Here is a 15,587-nt window from a genome sequence, read left to right as displayed (position 1 = left end):
TTCAGTTTTCAACCAAGTTCCATACGCCATTGCTGTTTTTCCATCTTTCCCAATAACTTCTTTAATATCAAGAGAGCAATCCTTTGACTATGACCAATCCATCCACATCGAAAACACATAAAGGGGAGATCATCATACTTGAAGGCCACCCATTTCTTATGTCCAGAACACGGTAGCAAGAAACCTGGGCAAATTGGTTTATTTATCGACATCCACACCTGAAATCTAAAGAATCCATCCGCCACCATTCGGGATACATTGGAGTTTTGAACATTAATCACCGAACCAGCCATAGTTGCCAATCTTGTAGTGTTTTTCTCTGTGAGATAATCAACGGGAACCCCCAAAACTCTGCCCCATATTGGAAATATATTCAGGTCATTCTTCCATGAGTCACTTGTGTTGCCCATCTTGCCCAGAATTAAGACCCCATTCGATAAATACCACGACATTCTTGCAAGGATTCTAGATTGTGTTAGTTCAGAATTGAAAGAAAAGGTAAGGAACATACCTGTTGAGAATTTCTCTTGAATCTTAATATTCCATTCTGATTCCTTCAATTTCCAGATCCTCCCCAGCAAGTTCTTCAAGAACCCTCTGCTATGATCCACTTTCGAACATAGCCTTCCCCGAAGATTGTATTTGGCAATCATGGTGGATAGGCTATGGTCCACCTCCCAATCTTCTTCATCCGAGAAATGAAGTTTATTGGTTTTTGCTAACAGTTCCTCCATTGTGATGGCGAGTACACACCAGTCCGATCACCGGAATCCCTTCGTCTCCGAGGGAAAAGAAAGGCAGGGGTTCGAACCCAGAGCCCTAGCAGAGAGTGCGCGAAAAAAATTATTATATAGCTTTTTAAATGGTACAAAATATCTTAAATGTATATTTATATTGACAGAGTATATATACTTACATATTCTCATCTCAAGTTCCTATAGTATTCTGATTACATGGGCACCCTTAATCAGTTACAGACCCAATTATAGTATATATACATATATAAATATGAATTATATATGTATATGTCTATATGTATGTGTCGGAAAGACATCTGCAGATTCGTGAGGTTCACTTTCTTCATCATGAGAACATATAATTAATTAATTATCATAATAAAATGATATCGTGGTATAATTGGTTTTGCCATTATTATTATTTTCTTGGTTTCTAATATATATAAATAATTTAATTATATATAAACAGAACATTTAGTTGAGCCATGTCTTCTCTCTGGGGATTAATTAAATTAATTACATATATATAAAGACAGTGTACCGTGAAATTTTGTTAGCTGTAAATATCTTATATATGAGGTGTTTATACAGTTGGATGAAGTGCTTAATTAAATAAATATCTCTAGCTAATATAGCTATATATATATTAATCCATATTCACATAATTTATTAGCTGTATATATTCTCTCAAAATATTCTATCTCCACCAAAAACCAAGACTCATGCATCCCACCCCATTTTCTGCAATTTTATATAATAATAATAATCTCATATATACATATAAATATTTGTACAACATTCTTTGAAAAAAAAATTACATTTAATTTTCATGTGAGCTATATATATATTATATACCAATGGGATAATATTGTTAAATAAAATTGATGTGAAGTAAGTATATATATGTATACGACCGACCGTATTGTATCTAATTTTCTACATTTTTAACAATTTTATTTTCTAATTGTGATATATATTTATATAAGTACTCTTGGTCTTCCAAAGCATATGGAACTTAAGTATATATATACATATAGTGTGTATATGATTTAAAATACATATGTGTATTATATGTATAAATCTACGTACTTATATGCATGTATATGTATATTACGTAGTACGTATAGCTAGTTATTATTCAAAACTTCGTGCGCAGATCTAATATTATAACGATAGAAGATTAATTTTGTGTAGTTTTGATAAGTTAATTAATTGGTTCTTATATTTGAAATCGAATTCAGTCAAAAAAATTTAACACTTAAGCTAACATCATCAATTTGAAAAATAGGTAAATCACTTAGTATCAATCTATACAAAAAAACAAATTTTTTTAATTTATAAAATTTTAACTTGAAAACAATTTCGGATAATCATGAATTATAATAATGTGAGTTTCCATCTCTTTAATAAGGGGCACATTATTAATTATAGTAATCAAAATATAAAAAAATATATATTTTTTAGGAAAAAGAAATTATAGTTATTATTTACACCATGTTGTCTTTCTTTTTTAATAGTGCAAATTAGATACTATCTACAATTGAAAAACTTAATAGGTTCATATTATCCCATACATATATATATATACATATACTAATACTATATATATGCTAGTAATATTTAATTTTTCATACAATATACTAATAAATATCCTACTTCTAGCAAAAAAGAAAAAAATTTCCTGCAAAAAGAAAAAATTATTATTAAGTTTTTGCTTAAGAAAAGAAAATGAATTTATACAAATTAGGTGCAACTAAATCAAAATATAGGCCATCATTAATAAAAAAGAAGAAAAGATCAATATATGTAGGCCTCATATATAAACTATAATTACAATATCTGTGCTATCCAGCATACGTAATCAATTTATATATTAGTTCCACAAATACATACTTTTACTTTCTAAAAATAATTATTAAATATATCAATAACTAATTTTTTATTTTTTAAATAAATTATAATTAAATTAATATTCATGTACTTAATTAAAACATTTTTTTTCCTTTTAAACCCCATCTAGAAGAGATGATATATTTATATCTCTCCCTCCCTCTGATTTGTACATGTGTGTTTTTTGGTTGGAGAGATAGGGAAACGACAAGCATGACAATCAACTCTGAAAAACTTTGATTAGTTTTTTGTCTATTACCCTATTAATTAATACGAGAATATATTGGTAGTTTATAATAATGCTAAAAAATATTAATAGTGTTTAATAATTTTTTACTTGTTAATATTGTTATTGATATAATTAAGTATCAATTTCATATATATATATATAGTTTAATATTATAATTTTTAAAAAATATCACTAGTGTGTTAGGTACTACCAGTACCTAATAACAATATTCTTTTCAAATATAAGGCTCTTATACACATATTTTATATATGAGCACTACTGTTGCCCAACATCTTCTATAAGTATTAGGCATTACTATTAAGCATTAATAGTGTCTAATACCTTTCATAAGTGATGTTCTACGATTGCTTAGCAACATTTCTTAAAAATTATTATCTTTTAAATTATATGAGACTCAATATTTAATTATATTAATAATTAAACTCTAATATTATTTTTTAAGGATTCACTTCTCAAAATTATATACAATATTCTTGGTACACTAAACGTAAATTTAAACAATAAAATTTTATTGACTAATTTACTTTCTAATTAAATAATTAAATTGATAACCTATAAACGAAAGATATTTTGATTATATTGATATAAATTTATCATCAAACATAAGTTAAACATCATTGAAAAAACAGGTACCAAGTAAGAACACACCCTACATTAATTAAACTTTTTTTTCAAAAAAAAAAAAGTATATATTATAAATATTATGAACATGATGATGGACGTGCAAGCACGCATGCACACAACAACCAACTGAAAACATTATTTTAAAAAAAAGAAAAAAATAATTAACTGATACTTAAACACATATATATAGTTAATTAATTATTAATCAACAACATAATCAAACATTCTCATTAAACAAAGTTTAAACTTTTTTTTAAGCCCTAAAATATATATTTTAACAAGATAATTAATTCATTATAGTAGTATTACATCATACAAAAGAAAACCCGTATATAGAAAAAAAAAAAACATAATAATTAACAATACAATACAGAGAGATAATCAAATCACTAATTCTTAATTAAACAGTCTCCAAATTTACCTACAAATGAGCTTTTCATTATGGGCTCAAATTTGGGCTTGGGCCTCATAATCTAAGTAGAAAAATACTGAGTTCAGGCCCACCATTACCATCAGGGTTCATCATGTAAAAAGCCTCCGAGTCACGACTCCCCACGACTCGTTCAAACCTCGCTCTCATATAAAGCAACTCGCCCTCTGACTCAGTACTCTTCTTCTTCGTATCATCATCCTCCACCACCGGAATAACTCCGGCACCGACCGAAACGCTCCGTACAGTGCTAAGCACGTGCGAATCTGAATCCCCACACGTGCGACTCACAGCGTACCCGCACCTCCTTCCATTACAGTACATAGTCCACGTGGGTTCTTGAAAAAGCTTCCGACCACCGCCGTTCGCGGCCGCCGCCGGGATTTTCTCCGATTCGAGTGCTATTCGTACTAACCCCGATGCCATCTCCTTAACCAGCGAGGCAGTAGACATCGCAAGCTCGAGTAACAAAACGGGTTCGGATCTCGGGTCGAGTTGTACGGCGAAGCTGACGTGGCCGCGGCGGTTACCGAAAAGTGTGCCGGTTACTTTCCGGCCCAGTGATGGGGTTACAGAGAGGTGAGATGGGATCGTTAGCCATTTACAGGTTGGGAATATGGCGGGAAAAGAGAGAATATTGAGAAGTGATCGGAAAATTGAAGAGAGCTTAATGTGAGTCTTGGTAAAATTATGATGGGTTACCGGAGAATGATGACGATGATGATGATGAGTTCGGCTTCTAGTTAAAAGCTTATCGAAAGCTCCGTAATTTTCCGGCGAAAGAGCCGTCGTGGATGACGAACGGAAGTGGGTCGCCGTTGCCGGAATGATTTTTCTCGAACCTCTGGCATTACTGGTACTTGCACTTCTCGGAAGAGTCATGAACTCTTGGTGTGTCATCATCTATACAAATATGATTTGGTTACTAGTAACTTAGTACTAAGAATTTGTAGTAACTTGAATTTGGGATTTTGTTATTGAATGTTAGTATAAGGGAGAGAGGGTATTTGGTTTTTGGTTTTTTTGTATTGGAATAGTGTTATAAAGGATTTTTTGGTTTTGGTTTTGGTTTTGAGTTTGATATGATATATTTAGTTTTGTGGTTTGGTTTGGGAAAGAGAGAGAGAGGATTGAGAGTGGGATTTGATGGGAGAATAGAGGGGAGCAATTAAAATTGGCCGACAAAGATGATGATAGTGTTCAAAGGTGGCCAATATAAAGGGAGTCTATGGAGGCTTGTGGTTATGATGATCACAACTCCATAGACTTTTTTTATTATTCTAATTTATACATGAGAAATGGAAACTAAATATATTTCAATTTAATAATTTTATATATAAAATATTATTATGGTCCATTAGTGATACTTAGTATTATTTAAAGGCGTTTTTAGTTAGTGATAATCTCTAAATTATTAAATTAAATTATATAGATTTCGATACTTAGTTACATTAAGATATATCTTTTAGCATTTCTAAGGTGGTGCTACATCATCATAGTGTTAGTGCCTAATAATAATATTCTTCCTATATTTTAGAGATATTATTTTTGTTCTTGTCTACCACTTAAATAAATTATAATGCAAATTTTATTATATGACTCTCTATGGTGTAATCAAATCAGAAATTTTGTGTATTTTAAAAAAAAGAAATTATTATGTAAAAAATAAAATTTAAATATATTCTGTTATGTGTTTTTATTATTATAAAATTTAAATATATTCTGTTATGTGTTTTTATTATTTTTTAGGGATATTGGCGGCTAAAACATCTGAACTTTACGTTTTGTAACACTTAACCACAAAAATCAAAATTTTGGTGGCAAAACTTACTGAACTTCCATTCTGTTTTGTTGTGTAGCCCTCTGTCCAAAAATCACACTTAAGTGTCACAGTGGACTGTCCACGAGTACACACTTGTACACGTAGCAAATTTTTAATGGTCCACATAATTTTAATTATAAATATTTTAAAAAAATTAAAATTAAAAATATTTTTTTTTTACTTTTTTTTTTCTTTTTCCTTTTTTTTTTAAAAAAAAAAATAATTTAAAAATTATAAAAATAAATAAATTATTTTCTATTATTTTTTTTATTTTCTTTTTTCTTTTATTTTTTTCCTTTTCCTTTTTCTTTCCTTCTTATTCTTAACTGAACCAAAAAAAAACCCTAGCTGCCTCCTCTCTTCCATCAGCCGCCTCCCCCCTCTTCTATCAGCCGCCTCCCCCCTCTCATTTCTTCTCTCTCGCTCTCAATCCCTCTCCTCTCTTCTCTCTCGCTCTCAGACCCTCTCCTCTCTCTCGTTTCTCGCGCGACCTAGGCCACCATTAAAACTCTTCTCTCTAGCTCTTAAACCCTCTCCTCTCTTCTCTCTCGCTTTCAGACTCTCTCCTCTCTTCTCTCTCACTTTCAGACCCTCTCCTCTCTTCTCTCTCGCTCTCAGACCCTCTCCTCTCTTTCGTTCTCACGCGACCTAGGCCACCATTAAAATTCTTCTCTCTCGCTCTTAGACCCTATCCTCTCTTCTCTCTCGCTTTCAGACCCTCTCCTTTCTTCTCTCTCGCTCTCAGACCCTCTCCTCTCTCTCGTTCTCGTTCTCTCTGTTAACCTCCTCCTCGGCCACCATTAAAGCTCGAACAACCTCAATGAATTTGTACTCCGATGGAAGCATGTTCGGGACTCGTCTTCAAGCTTGGGAGAAAAAATGGATTGAGTGAAATCGAGAGAGAGAAAGAGGATGAAGGAGATGCAATTAGGGTTAGGGTTATTAGTTTTAGGTTATTTAAGAAGAAGAAGAAGAAGAAAGAAAGAAAGAAAGAAAGAAAAAAAAATAAAAAACAATAAAAAATAAAAGAGAAAAGAAAAAGGAGAAGAAAAGAAAAAAGAAAAAAAAATAAAAATATATATTTTTTACAATTTATGTATTTTTTTATAATTTTTAATTTTTTAAAATATTTTAATAATTAAAATTACGTGGACTACTAAAAATTTGTCACGTGTACAAGTGTGTACACGTGGACAGTCCACCGTGGTACTTAACTGTAATTTTTGGATGGATGGGTATAGAGCAAAACGGAATAAGAGTTCAGTAGGTTTTGCCACCAAAATTTTGGTTTTTATGGTTAAATGTTACAAAATGTAAAGTTCAAGTGGTTTAACCGTCAATATCCCTATTTTTTATATGTGTGTAATTGACTATTTTAAATTTATTTTTGATATTATAAATTATCAAACAAATTTTTAAAATAGAATGTCTACTATATATAAATTGTCATATACAATAAAATAAATTATATTTTTTCTACTAAAACATAGATGACACTACTACTATAATTATTCTATTTGATATGAAAGTGTGAGTCGACCCTTTTGAAATGGTCCTACAAAACCACCAAATTTTCTCTTATTTATGTCATTTATATTTAATTGTACTTAATTGTTATGATGCTAATGTATCCATCATAATATATCCTCTTGTAGTAATCCAACGGTTAATTTAAGAGTTTTAAGAGACTAGTTAACTTTTCTTTCCCCTAATTAAAAAGAGTTTTAAAGTTAGGAGGATTTGCATATTAATTTAATCTTAAACCAATTATTGGGCATGACTCATGAGTAAGACTCCTAACTCCTTTTCAATTGTTTTAATCAAAGCTAGCTAAAGTGGTTAAACATGGATGCTATTAAATCTTATTGTAGCCATAGCCATGCTATGGTAATATAGGCACTTTTTTTCACTCATATAATTCGTAACCAGTAACTTTTCATCATATGACTCAAAAAAATAAAAATTACAAATACCCTTTTTTACCTCTAACTATTGACCTTTCTAATAATGACTCCAAACTTTTTGATGTTGCTTAAACTTGTGAAATATTTGAGATAAAAGTATATTTTTCTGTTTCCTAAAAAGAAGAAAAAAAATAGATTTTTAATTTTTTTTGTTTAGTTAAAAAATCAAACTTATCTATAGCTGGAATTTCTATAACTATATAAAATTATTATGAGAATATATAAGGGGCCTAGCAAAAGAAAAACTGAAGAGATTTTTTGTAATTGTATAAGATCTTTTTAGTAGAAGAATGATGATGATCTGTATTTTAATCGAACTTGATTATATGTATATGTCATGAATGATTTATGTATATAGTTGACTGTGAATATTATAATTAGAATATTTATGGGTGATTATTAGGGGCAGATTCAAAAAATTTGCTCAGCGAAGACGGAAAAAAAAAATTAGGGGTTATCTCAAAATAAATTTGCCAGGGCCAAAAAATATTAGAAAGTAGAATAAATGTAAAAGTTAAGACCTAATGAAAATTGATTTATTAAAAACAGCATAATATAGAAGAAATATGTGAAGAAAGAGAGTATAAATATAAAAATATTTATAAAATTAAAGTATCGATGTAAAAATTAAATATGGATTAAATTATAAATAAAAAATTTAAATATTAAAATTTCAAGGTGGATATAAGTCACCCCTAATTGAAAAGAATTTTTTGAGCTTTACCTAAATGTATATAATAGGTTAAATAGAATTTTTATTTTTTAAACTTTGACATATATCAAATTATGTTTTTTAAATTTTTTTGTCGTTAAATTTTTTTTTGAACTATTGGAATTATTGAATTTAAAGACTTTTGTCTAATTTTATTCAATTTTACTAATTTAGTGATTGTTATGCTCTCTAAATTTTAATATCTACTAAATCATACCCTCGAATTTTAATATGTACCAAATCATACTCCTGAATTTTTATTATATTAGACTTTCCTTATTAAAATTGGACAAAAAATTTTTAAATCTAACAATCTCAATAATTCAAGAAAATTTTTAACAACTTTAAAAATTTAGTAAATATAATTTTGTACATGTAAAAATTCGGAAACAAATTTCAATTACCCTATATAATACATACACATATTTATACAACTTAGTACATATATATGATGAAATTTTACATGCTATATATAACCAAGAGACAGTTCTATTGATCATATAGATGTATATATATTATAATAATATCTAAATGTCCTTAACAGTTCTCAAAAGACACACACATTGGTTAATTATCATTTTCTAATTTCTACCAAGTTGAAAATATTGTGAGTTGAAATTATCAGATTTCAGCTGCAATTGACTTGAAGGTTTCATCAGTCATCACTTTAATTATTTGCTCATGCATGCAATAATACCCAATTTAATATTGTAACTTGTAACTATATTATATATAATTATATATAAATATAGTGAACATATTCGGAATCTATTTTTATAGTTTACACAAAATAAATAATTATTACAAATTACATCTAGTATAAATTATATTAAGATGTAATGTAACACATAATATTTAGTCGAAAATTATTAATAAAATATTTTTCTGCGAAATTCGTTTATTATATTATTATTATTATAAATTTATTTATTTATTACTATAAAAATTACTATTTTGACCGTTACTAAAAAAAAATTAAGTGAGTATTTAAAATTATCAGAAAAAAATAAATAAATATTCCTAACGATTTTAAACACTCCTGAGGCATTTTTGATAATTTTTAAGCGTGCCTTAAAAATTGTAAATTTTTTTAAAAGAGAATTACTGACGGTTAAAAATCGTGACCAATACTATAGACGACGATTTTAAACTGTCGTTTATAGTATAGGCTATGGTTTAAAATCGTCGCCTATAGTGTTATAGGTCACGGTTTCTAATCGTCAGCAATTAGTTTAAATCTAAAATTTTTTAAATAACATGTTTTTCCTCGCTCTAATATAACACATTTTCAAATCTGAAAATTTTCAAATTTATACATTTTCAAACCATCTCTCTCTGACCTTCGCTCCCCACCATCCTCTCTCTTTCTCATCATCATAGATGGTGGCAATCCACGAGCTCCAGCATAAACAATGTTTTACCAGGATTTAGATTTACTAACAAGTATAGTTTTTAATATCCTAAACATGAACTTCTAAAATGATATAAAATAAACACATAAAAGGCATGAGAAACCTTACATTGGTTGCAGCAGAATTAAATGACTCATTTCGCTCAGATCTCTAACCCTTGTATCCTTTCTATAGCTGAGTATCACCAAGATCTGAGCCCGACACTCCTTCTGTTGTTTGGATTCTTCACAGTCTTACACACTATGATTGAGGACTAACTTACTATGGGTGGACACACACTCAATCACTAAGGCTCGAATTTGATAGTGAAGAAAGCTACAGGAATTCAAAATTAGAAGAAGAAGTCTCATAAACCTAGTTATCAAAGAGAAAGAAAACTAGCTTTGAAGCCTTTGAAGCATTAATTGGATAATGAGACTTTCTTTTCTTTTTATACTAATTTCTGTTAGAGTTGATTTATTTAGAATAAAAAAAAATGATAAAAATAGAGCAAAAATACCCTTAAGTGGCAGGGCATGAAGTGAGCCCCACACTAGTTAGATTTTTGTCATTTTTCTTAACCATTTATCTATTTTTCACAAATACCACTTTCAACACCATAAATGCCAAAACTATTTATTTAATAATTAAAATAATTATCAAATAAAATTGTCATTTATAATATTTATTATTTAGCCTCCATAAAGTCTCTTAATTAACAAATAAACCCTAAAATCCTATTTCTTCACAATCAAGCCATATCTTAGTGAAAATTCATAAACTAGAATTATAATTGATTAACTAAAATCAATTAACTGAGTCTTACAATCAGTTTGTCTCAACTAGTATGTGGACCATAAGCCTATATAACCGAGCTTCCAATAAGCAGATCTAGAATTTATCAAGTAAATTCTCTAACTTATTAATTCCTCCTTGCACTACTATAGAATTTGGAATTGCACTCTCAATTATATAGAACGCTCTATATGTTCCATGATATAGACACGCTATAAGATTATCTATTTGTTATTATCCCAATAATTAATGATCCTCTATAGATGACTTACATTGAATAGGGATTAATTTACTGTTACACCCTTCAACGTATTTTATCCTTAAAACACTTAGCTACCTATAAATGATATTTCAGTGAACTAATATAATCACTGAAATGAGTACTCAACCGTTTATCTTTGTTAAGTCAAGCTCGAAGGAAATCATCATTTGACTTCTATATCCGGATAGAAGCTATAGATTTCATATCTATGATTAGCGCTCCCACTCAATTGAACAACCATGTTCTTAACCTATACATCACGGGAAGAACTATTTGGTCAACTTTAACTAATAGATTCAAGAACACAAATAATGCAACTGAACTAGAACATAACCATCTCAGGATTGAGATCATTTGTTCTAGGATCAACTAGGTGATATTAAATTGAATAGATATTACGGTAAGTTTATCATATCTAGTTCAAGTTCAATATCAGTCCCTTTTCAATACATACTCCATGCCCCATTGCGACGCACAAGATTAGGATTTTTCAACAGCAATATAGTTCGAATAACTGATTTGTTATTACTTTAATGAAGTACTTTAAAAATCTAAAAATACTTAGACAATTAAAACATCTCAAAGTATTAATATACATTAATTTACATACATACATTTTCGTTGTAAATTTTCTAAAATTAAATATCTAATATATACATGAAAAATTCATTCCTTCTTTAATTTTAAAAAAAAATTATAATCATCCAAAAAATTATGTTGCTAGACAATAACATAGTTTTAATAAAGCCATTTTTTCTTTAAAAAAAATTGGAAATATAGCTCCACTTCATTTTTTAAAAAAAAAAAAATTATTAAATCTCAAAGATTTAGAATAATAATATTTTAGGCTTTTAAATTTTTTAAAAAATAATTAAATATTGACTCCATCCTTTTATGGTAGCTAGAAAGCTACTTCTTTAGCTGTAATATTTTAGGTTTTCTATTAATATATATGTATGTATTAGAGTTTAAAACATTTGATTATATATACAATTGAATGATCATTATCATTGTAATAAGTATATTTTTTGTGATATTCTTTTTCTAAAAAAAAAATAATGAAAATTGAAAAGTATAATACTACCTTAGAAAGTTGCACAGCTGAAATTTCATGATCCACGCCTACAAATAAATTATTAATAATAACAATAATTAAAGCATGGAAAGCCACAAAACTTTTCCTCTCATTTTTATAATTCTCAACCACATTTTTTTTCCTTTCACACCTTCTTCCCCATTGCATAGGGTGTCTATCTCATATCACTAATATAGTCCCTTTTAGATGTTGATATTTAGATTCAATTTTATTAGTGTTATCGTGTTATGTTCATATCAATATGTTTATAGTAAATGTAAATATGAATAATTATTATTCGTTTCAAAATTTTTAAGTAGTACTACATAATTTTTTAACAAGGATATAATATAATACGATAAAATCTATTTATTTAGTATGTCTTTTTAAATGTGTCGTATCGTGTTATAATTACCAATTCTAAATTATTGCATCCTACTATAGTATCAATATACATTAAAGATTATGGGTTAAAAAGTTTTATATTGTTAATATGTAGAAAGTTTTACTAATTTTATTGTTACAAATAATTTAAAAAAAAAAAATTATACACTGGCTTATTTTTTTTTCTTATAATTTCATTTAATGTAATTAACTTTATTTCAATGTGAATATATATGACACTTATTAATTAGCAATATCCCATATATAATGTCACACCACACACAATATTGAAGAAGTCATTTAAGGTTGACCAAACTTCAAAGAAGGAACAAAGGTCAAAATTTTCAAGAGCAAATTCATTAATTTATTTAATATATCGACATCTTGTGGTAGTTATTATTTCGATACTATCAACATTAAATTAATTAATATATATTTTTTTCTTTTTTGTTAAACCAAATCTAAGTTATTTATATCAATGACAAAATGAATTGGAATAAACCCTGTCCTTGAATTAAATTAGCAATATCTCTAAACCAACAAATATACATTGCATGGGTTGTACTTATTAATATTTTGGAAATATCTTCAATTTTTTTTAATTTCTTTTTGAAAGAGTCAATTATTTATGTTACAATATATAATTATTCATTGAAAAAAAAAATCATATAATTACTCTTATAATTGAAACTTCTAATCGTAATGAAACATATGCAGTTTGACCCTAACAATGGCCGCATGATATGGAGATATGTATAATTGACAATATTTATATTAGTATTATTATTAGGAATTATTGGTTTTTATTATTATTTTTCTTAATAGAATATTTATTATTGTTGGTAATTTTATATTATAATAATCAAATTAAAATATATAATTTTTTTAAGGGTAAATGAAAATAAATTAGTCCTAGAAATATTAAATTATATTAATAACAATATATCACTATAAATATTATGCTTAGTGTGAATATATATACATATCACTTTGCTTTAAAAAACAAAAAAATAAAACAATATATATCACTTCATAATTGTGTTAGATACAAATAGTATTTTTTAGAATTTTTTTATATTTACTGAAAAAAATTATTAACATATTTATGAAAGGTACCTTACTATCATATAAGTACTAAATAGTTCATAATTTTTCATAAATTATTAGATTAAAGAGTATTGTTATTAAATGTTAGTGGTGCTCAACACTTTTTTAAGTGACGCTTCACGATTAATTAGTGATATTCTTTAAAAACTATTTTCTTAAGTTATATAAGATCCGATACTTAATTACAATAATAACAATATGACACCAAAAAATATACTAAATACCAATGATATTTTTTAACAATTCTCAAAATTAAAATATGTAGAATCTACTACTTAGTTATTAATAATTATAATTAATATAATAAAAGTGACATAAGGTGACCAACATGATAGTGAAAGTCAATGCAAATTGTTTAATTTTTACAAAAACTATGCTTAATCTATTACTTTACTTATTAAAAAAATAAGAAAAGAAGAAAAATTCTCATCATTATTATTTCTTAAATTCCTTTTTTTTAATTAATAAAAATAATCATACACATATAAACTTTTTTTTTGGGGACGGTTCCAAACTAAAGCATGTTTTTATTTTTATTTTAATTAACCAATGAGCTTGGTGGCCTAACAATTTGAGGGAGTGTGGCCAAGTGTATAGACCTAAACCAATATTTAATTTGAGGTATTTTCCTATAAATTTTTTGGGGATATTTAAATATATGTTTACTATGTCCTTTTCATTAGCATAGCTAATATTATCAATTATGGTTTAGAACTTTATTATTTATGTGGGTGCAACATAAAAAAAATCATCTATTTAATTAATCTTTATCAACTCAACTAATGATATAATTTAAAAGATAATATATATTATTTGTAGATTTTTCAAGAAAATAGTCCTTATATAGTTATGCATGCAAAATATGTATCAATTAGGACCACATATATTGTAGTGCCTGGTTTCTAAGCCTTTTTTTTTCTTCTTTTTCAAAAAATGATTTTCATTAAAGAAACAAATCAGTCATTACATGAACACTCAAAAATCTAAAGCAAGTTTAAACTCCTACAAAACTAATATCAAACTTTACTAGTATACGAGCTACACTATTTACAAATTAATAGTACAACAAGTACTACCACCAACAGCAACTAACAAAATAAAATCTCATCAACAACAAATTTAAAGACAATATTACTTTGGGGGAAATTAATCTAATTACACACAATAAAAGAATCAAGTTCAACTTTAAAAAACTTAAAACCTAAATGAATAGCCCCTAACAACCCCACTCGTAGAGCCAACAACTCTGCTACTGCAACCTCCAAATCCCCAACAAAACTGACAACCCAGGCCGCCCAAACAACACCCTCACCATCTTGTACAACCTCGCCAAAACCAGCAAAAGCCTTTGCCCTTAACCACCAACACATCTATGCAAAGGGAAAAGCTTCCCATCGCCGAGGGTAACCAGCGAGAAGGACGGGAGGAGCTCTGTCCAGCTATTAGAGCACACCCAATAACACTCATCCCCCCCTAAATTCTTCCAGCACCGTAAGTGCCAGCTCGTTAACCACTTCCAACCTTGAAATTTTCTTACCAAAGAGGATAGAGTTCATATCATACCAAAGCCACCACCACACCATCGCCACCTTGGAGGATATTTCAATCAAAAACTCTTCAAATAATACGCCAGAATTTTCAGGAAGGGACCAACACGACGATGAGAGAGCTTCACCCAAACACCCAATCAAAACAATAAACTGGTCAACGAGGAGCTCAAGGCATGTTCAAGGCTCTTCTCTTCATCACCACATCTTGGGCACCACCTCGACACATGTATATTTCTTTTCCCTAATTGAGTTGCAACTGGAAAAGCTTTGTGATATAGTCTCCACAAAAATATTTTCACCTTCTTGGTATTTTCAAACTCCACATCCATTCCACCAATGAGCCAAATTCATAGAAGAGTTATTTCCTCCTCCTCCATCAATTCTAAAGCCAGTACATAACCCCTTCTAATAGAATAACACACATTCCTATTGTAGTGCCAACACCAACGGTCAAGACTTTGGCCACTTGCTAAAGGAATTCCCAAAATCACTTTAATGTTCATATCCAAGAAGAATTATTGTAATTTAAGAGCATTCCAACAATTATTAGCTCCAATAAACTCACCACCAATCGACCATCATCAAGTCTAGTAG

The 15,587-nt window shown here is 28.6% G+C and overlaps 1 protein-coding gene across 1 annotated transcript; it reads right to left on the bottom strand.

The window, feature by feature from the left end:
• Positions 1-3,688: 3,688 nt before the first annotated feature.
• On the bottom strand, positions 3,689-5,232 carry LOC115711554 (protein MIZU-KUSSEI 1). The gene has a single exon (XM_030639908.2). The coding sequence runs from the start codon at positions 4,832-4,834 to the stop codon at positions 3,968-3,970; it is 867 nt and encodes a 288-aa protein (XP_030495768.2). The 5' UTR covers positions 4,835-5,232; the 3' UTR covers positions 3,689-3,967.
• Positions 5,233-15,587: the final 10,355 nt, after the last annotated feature.

The sequence above is a fragment of the Cannabis sativa genome, chromosome 3 (genome assembly GCF_029168945.1).
Source record: "Cannabis sativa cultivar Pink pepper isolate KNU-18-1 chromosome 3, ASM2916894v1, whole genome shotgun sequence".
NCBI classification, from domain to species: Eukaryota; Viridiplantae; Streptophyta; class Magnoliopsida; order Rosales; family Cannabaceae; genus Cannabis; species Cannabis sativa.
This window is presented reverse-complemented; position numbering and strand designations above follow the sequence as displayed.